Below are 7,485 nucleotides of genomic sequence, written 5' to 3' on the forward strand. Positions count from 1 at the left end.
CTAGAGAGAAGAACAGTTCATGGAAAATTTGGAAATCAATTTCACAGCAATTATTTCACAGCACATCATTTTCACAGCAAATCAATTCAATATAATATCAATTTCAGAAATCTGAAATCAAATGGAAATCGGAAATCCCAAACGTAACATCAGAAATTGGAAATCAAATGTAAACTCATAGATCCGAAATCAAATGGAAATCGGAAATAGATAGGAAGAGATCGCAACATGTTAAATCGGAAATCACATCTGAGATCGGATCGAAAAGAAACAAACCTGATCGCGGGTTGCAGATCGTGCGGTATCGCCGGTGTTGCAGGTCGCCGGTGTCGCCGGTCTTGCAGGTCGCCGGCGTCGTCGGCGTTTGTTACAGGTCGATGCGAAGCTAGCTGCGTGAGCGGAGAGAACAAGAAGAAAGATATCTGTGAATCGTGAACTGTGAATACGTTAATTAGGGTGAACAAGGGTATATTGGTAATTTCTAATTTTTAGTTGGTGAAAAGTTAGGAAAAGTCAGGTATACGTGACTTTTCAAAAAGACTAAAAATACACTATGGAAAAAGTCATTTTTAAAAGTCATTTTTACCTTACCAAACATCTTTTTGAACTTTTTGTAAAAGATAAAGAAAAAGTCATTTTAAAAGGCAAACCAAACACCCTCTAGATGTAGCAGCGGAAAATTAAGAATTAGATTTTAGGGTTTGAAGATGAAATTGTTGGACATTAAACGCATCATATGATATAGCATTTTAGGGTTTGTACAATATGTAGTAAGATTTGTACCTCTTAAAATTCAAGAAACACCCAATATGTTTTATATAATAGTATATATATATATATATATATATATATATATATATATATATATATATATATATATGCATATTTCTTATTTCTTAAAAACCTTCATAAATTATATTTAATATAATCTATATATAACCGTGTATATATCTACGTATATGGATGTATGTTTAATTAAAGTAACATAACCCTTTTAAACCAATAAGCCATACACATGTTTTTATTTTTATTTATTTATATCTTCTTATATATATAATTCTAGTTTAAATATATTTGTTATATATATAAGTCAAACAAATAAAACTCAAATAAACGTTTATAATATATAAACTTTAAGTCGTTTTTTACAAATATTTAGTCAAAATAATAGAAACTATAATTTATGAATTATATATCAATAAATTTCGAATTGGCTAAATATATAAAAATGATACATTATCATTATCGAATATTACTCTACAGCCTATTTAAATTCAACAATTGATAACTAATTCGATATATGTACATTTACGTCTAATTACAAAACTTTTGTCCAATCAAGTTATATATCCACAACACGATTATATATTTTATTGATATATACATCTATCTTTGATTAAATGTATGATCACTTATAATTATATTTCTCTTTCGGTCAATATAATATAAATTGTAAGCTATTAAATATATGCTAATAAATTTTGAATTAATATAATATTGGAGTATGAAATATAACTCGATATATAATGGATAATAATAGATAACTAACGTCGTAAAATAAACGTAGTCAATTATTATTGAAAATAAGGGTGTTACACTTGAATTATTAGCAAAGTCCTTTTGGGTTGCCCTCAAACCTAATAATTGACTTATCCAAGTCGCTCATACTTTAGAAAGTAAATAGTGAATGAATATATCATAAATTAGATTGTAGATCATCTAAGAAGTTTAGACATAGCAATTGTGTTGCTGCAACGTTCTTGAGTACTTAGAAAATGGAGATTTAAGTATTGGATAAACTCACACTCAGCGAATTACTTCATGGATTATATCACGATTAATTCTGAGATGATAATTTCTTATATTCTTAAAACGGAGATATATGAGTTGTAATTCTTAAAATGGGTATAAGGAACGACTAAGCTTGGTGTTATAAAACGTAGTGTCATGTATGATTTGGTGAGTAAATAATACACGCATATGAGTCAAAGCTTAGTCGTTCCTTATACCCTGACGGGAAAAGCGATATCATTGGGCCCCTCGGTGATTTGGTGTTGACTTATAGTGTTGACCCAGCCAAAACTAAATTGATGTGTTCAATTAGAAGTCTTAGGACGTCATCACAAAATCGGAAATCGAGAAACAAAGTTTGGAAAATGAGATTGATTCTATTCCATGTCTCATATCCATATGATATCTTATAGAACGAAGAAATATTTGATCACTTATGTAAGGACAAATATTTGATCAGATCAGAGTTCGGCAGTTGATTTGGAAAGCACCCTTTGTTGTTTGATTTAAAAGCTATACCTGTAATTTAGTTTTATACTTATCCAAGTGGGAGACTGTTGGATTATGTGTCTAAGCTAATAACTAAATTAGTATAATCTTGAATTATTAGCAAAGTCCTTTTAGGTTGCCTTCAAACCTAATAATTAACTGGAACGCTTTTGGGGAGAGATATTGATTTATTAATTTATTATATTTTAATAAACTAACTTGAAAACAAAATAAATAAGTTATTAATGTATTATCAGAATAATATATTAATTAGAAATAGTATTGTTTAATTAAAAATTAATCAGAAATTAATTGGAATTAATTTTGGGATTAATTGGATTAATTAAAAATGAAAGGACTAAAGGTGACAATGTTTAAAAGTTGAACATTGACCAATTCTAGAACCTCCCATATAGGGCGATTTCTAGAGGAGGTTTAATGACCTTTTCTTAAGCATTAAGGAATACTAGGAATCCTTAGAGAGCAAGAAAATGGATAAGGGTTGTCCAAGGAAACCTACATTCTCAGTATCCCTAGTCACCTATATAAACCCCCTAAGGGTTATGATTTCCGGGCGTCACTTGTTCCCACGAGAATTTTGAATATTCCCTTCTCATCCTCTCTCTCCTCTTTAGCTTCCAATTGCTAGGGTTTGGGTGTAAGTCATTAGAGGCACGAGACTTTTGGTGCTTGCTTTCCAAAGACCAATCAAGAAGGAATACTAGTTTACCTTCTATAATAAACTAAAGGTATATAATTTCTACAAACCCTTTCTTAATTTCGAAAATAACAATATACTTTTAGGGTTCTTGATATTCAATTGGTTGTTGCTAATCATAGTGTGAACATAGATCTTTTAGGTTGCATGTGAACTTAGGGTTTAAGTTTTTTCCACCAAAATAAGATTTTTGTAGCCTATAAGTTTTTTCCGGACACTAGGTTGTTTCCAGGAGGTGGAGGCCATAAGGTTGCGATTATTCAAGAGGAAAAACCCTCCAAGGGTCAATTTCGAAGCTAGAGATTCAATTAGAGCAAGGATTTGAAGATTCAAGCGCTAATACATCGAGATTTCACTTCGGGTTTGTTTGGTGATCGCGTCTTGCATTCTTTTGGTGATGTTTTTCTTCTTTAGTTTATTGAATATGGTGTAAAAACCTTTACTGTCACTAGATATTGATGAACCCTTGTTGATATGCTTTGATTTCGTTAGTATGATTAACTGAATTTGGTTTTTACTTGTGTTCGATTGATTACTTTACATTTCAAGTTAAAGTTGTGATTTTTATTGTTTATTGATGAGTATTATTATGATTAAATAATCATTATATCTTGATGTACTTGAATCATATGAATTTATGATCATTAGGTTTGTATGACTGTAACTATGATAGGGTTAGATAATATTAATTGGTGACTTTGATTGTTTTAAAGAGCATTAGATATTCATGTTATGCTTAGATTGATTGTCATGATCATTGAGGAGAAATCACTATATCATATCGTTCAAATATATTTAATTAATTACGTGTTCACTAATTGCGTGATCACTGTGTTAGTTGTTCATTAATTATTAGTACTGGGGAAATCTGATCAAGATAACTAGTCATATTACAATTTGGTAATCAGTTTTTATTAATCTATTGTACTTGCTAATAAATCAAACATAAAAGCTTGGGAGATTTGTATTTTAGTGAAAGTATTTTTTATCTATTGTGTACATTTAGTTCTTTAGTTTCTTTGATTAACTGAACATTAATTTAATTTAGTTTAACTAAAAACCATCTTTTACTTTACTGTTATTAATTTAATTAACATTTAATTTATTTGATCTAAACAATCATGTTCCTTATGTTCGACATCTTTTCTTACCACAATTATATTACTTCACAACTATGTATACTGTCTATTTGTGTTCAAGACTAGTTAAGATTAAATAGGACTTTATAAATAAAAAACTTGTACAAATAAAACGCATCAGGTGTAATACAGAGGTGCATAAACCAGTTTTTTTTTTCAAACAGGTTCGGTTCGTTTCAAGTCAACACGGTCAACACCGGTTCAAGGCTAAACCGGCAGATCAGTTCCTCTTGAATCGCTTCATATCAAACGGTTTATAAGGTGGTTTGTTTCCGGAACTGGTTTTTTTGTGCACATGTAGTGTACACGGGCATAGCTGCACCACCAAATGCTTACGAGTGGGCCGGTCCAAAGATAATAATAGTTATAAGAAGCCCACTCCTATTACAGAAAGCCGAACCGGTCCATTTTAATATTATTAAATTTTAAATTATATTGATAAAAATTGGATTCACAGTCACAGAAATGCCTGAAACTCAGTCAAAACCACCACATAATTTAACGAAGCCTCCTACACTACACCACATGAGACCAGACCACCACAGCCTTTCCTTTATTCTACCTTTTTCTAAAAACTCTTATAAAATTACACAGCCAGTCCCTGAGGCACACCACCCACAGCCGCCTTAGGCTTAGCCTTCTCAACCACAATCGCCTGTGTAGTCAACACCATTCCAGCAACCGAAGCAGAATTCTGAAGCGCACATCGTGTCACCTTCGCTGGATCAATAACTCCAGCCTCCACCAAATTCTCATACTTATCACTCATCGCATTATACCCCATCTCCCATTCCCCTTCCTTCACCTTCTCAACCACCACCTCACCTTCAATTCCAGCGTTCTGTGCAATCAATGACGCAGGTGCCACCAACGCCTTTTGAATAATATCAGCACCCAAACGTTCATCAGCATCATCAAGCTTTTCTTTAATGGCAGGAACTAATGTTGACAGATGAACAAATGCAGCTCCACCTCCAGGGACTATTCCTTCTTCTATAGCTGCAAATGTCGCGTTTTTCGCATCCTCAATTCGAAGTTTTCGGTCTTCTAATTCGGTTTCGGTTGCAGCACCCACTTTTATGACAGCGACCCCACCGGATAATTTCGCGATTCTCTCTGAAAGTTTTTCGGAATCATATACTGAATCTGTTTCAGATAACTCTTTTTTAATCTGGGAAATTCTTGATTGAATCTCATCTTTTGATGCAGCATCAGCTATGATTGTAGTTGAGTCTTTGCTGATTGTGATCTTTCTCGCCATACCAAGTTGCTCAACTTGTGTGTTTTCAATGAGCAAACCCAAGTCAGTCGCTTGGTATTCAGCTCCTAAATTTATAACACAAAACAAAGATTAGCAAACATACGAATACAATATATGAATTATGGTTTGATTCATGTTATTTTTATTATACCTGTCATGATGGCGATGTCTTGAAGGAGGGCTTTTCTTCTTTCACCAAAACCAGGTGCTTTAATGGCAGCGACATTAAGAATGCCTCTCAACTTGTTCACGACTAGAGTGGCTAGAGCTTCACCAGTAACATCTTCAGCGATAATTAACAAAGGAGCTCTTAATTGAGTTGTTTTCTCCAACAATGGGATTATGTCTTTTATGGAAGATATCTTTTGGTCTGTGACTAACACTCTGGCGTTCTCGAATTCAACTATTAGTTTTTCAGAGTTTGTAACGAATTGTGGAGAGATGTATCCTCTGTCAATCTGTAGAATCATGAGAAAATGGTTAAGAAAGTAGATAGAATAGAACACAGAGTTCTTGAATTGAATAATCAAATTTATTACATACAAACCTCCATTCCTTCTTCAACATCAACAGTTGTCTCAAAGGAGGATGATGATTCAATAGACAACACACCATCTGATCCAACCTTGTCGATGGCATCAGCAATCATGGCACCGATGACGTCATCATTTCCAGCAGAAATTGAGGCAATGGCTTTTCAGAAAGAGTAGAAAAAGTCCCATCAGCTGATAAAGAAACATTTGAGTTATGACAACAAAAGAGAATCTTAACTACCTTTGATGTCATCACGACCTTTAACAGGTCGGGCTCTCTTTTCCAGCTCCTCAACCAGACCAGCTACAGTTTTGTCGATTCCTTTCTTTACTGAGACAGGATTAGCACCAGAAGTTACACTCAAGAGGCCGAGTTTGATGATTTCACGTGCAAGAACTGATGCGGTTGTTGTACCATCACCAGCTGAATCATTGGTTTTGCTTGCAACCTATGAACGTTCAAGTCAACAAATGATTACAAAGCGGAGAATCAACAATATACGACTAATAGTTTCAAATTGAATAAGGCGCAAGTAGTAGTATGTATAATCATTAGGCTCAAACCTCTCTGATAAGAGCAGCGCCAGCGTTTTCCATGGCATCAGGTAGCTCAATAGCTCTGGCAATTGTAACGCCATCATTAACCACCTTTGGGGCGCCGTATTCGTCCAGGACAACATTCCGTCCTATATGGAATAACAGTGAGAGTTTCAGTTGCAGAAAGACTTGAGTTGTTTATTGGTTTAAGCAAATTCATGATCCATACAAGCCATTAATCCAAAATTAATGAGCCTTTAAATCCTTAATCAACGATTAAAACAATAATGATTAGTCATAAGTGATACCTCTAGGGCCAAGAGTAAGACCAACAGCATCGGCAAGTTTATCAATACCGGCCTGCATAGCCGACCTAGAACTCTGATCAAAGGCAATGTCTTTAGCCGCAGCGCGAACCGCGAACCGGCGATGCGATTGTGTCGTCGTCTGAGCAGTCCGCAATTGACTAACACCCCCATTACCATTTCTCAATCCCCCCTGTGCTCATAAGAGCAGAATCCGGAATAAACAACGCGCATAAAGAACAAACAATTGGATTTAACTCTAAATTATAAAGGAACTTACCTGTTTAGGAGAGCAGATGATAGAAGCTGTGGAAATTGCATTAGCAGACGCCATGGGAGATGCTTCGAGTTGTTGAGTTGTGGATAAGAGTTAGGTGTTAAAATGGTGTTTCAGCGAAGAGTGAGGGTTGTTGCTAGGGTTTTAAGACGGAGTGAGAAGGCGGTTCCAGAACATTCGATGATCCCCAGAAGTGTGTAGATTGACAAATAACATATTGGCATTGGCTAACGAAGTACAAATGAAATTTGCACTTGACTCACAATAGTCTCCTTTTATTACAAGTTGACCACTAATATTTTATAAGTTTCTTTCTTCTTTATTGGGAAAATTTTTGGTATTAAAGAGTGACTTTTTACTTTTCCATTATATATATATATATATATATATATATATATATATATTAAATCGCGTGGGCATGAATGAACAGGAAAG

At 34.1% G+C, this 7,485-nt stretch overlaps 1 protein-coding gene across 1 annotated transcript; it reads right to left on the reverse strand.

The window, feature by feature from the left end:
* Window positions 1–4,544: 4,544 nt before the first annotated feature.
* LOC145087904 (ruBisCO large subunit-binding protein subunit alpha) lies at window positions 4,545–7,242 on the reverse strand. Its single transcript, XM_079026010.1, has 7 exons — window positions 7,054–7,242; window positions 6,777–6,966; window positions 6,496–6,617; window positions 6,173–6,380; window positions 5,946–6,091; window positions 5,550–5,856; window positions 4,545–5,463 (listed from the first exon to the last, which is right to left on the reverse strand). The coding sequence occupies exons 1-7, from the start codon at window positions 7,105–7,107 to the stop codon at window positions 4,724–4,726; spliced, it is 1,767 nt and encodes a 588-aa protein (XP_078882136.1). The 5' UTR covers window positions 7,108–7,242; the 3' UTR covers window positions 4,545–4,723.
* Window positions 7,243–7,485: the final 243 nt, after the last annotated feature.

The sequence above is a fragment of the Lactuca serriola genome, chromosome 2 (genome assembly GCF_051521515.1).
Source record: "Lactuca serriola cultivar US96UC23 chromosome 2, Lser_US96UC23_V15, whole genome shotgun sequence".
NCBI classification, from domain to species: Eukaryota; Viridiplantae; Streptophyta; class Magnoliopsida; order Asterales; family Asteraceae; genus Lactuca; species Lactuca serriola.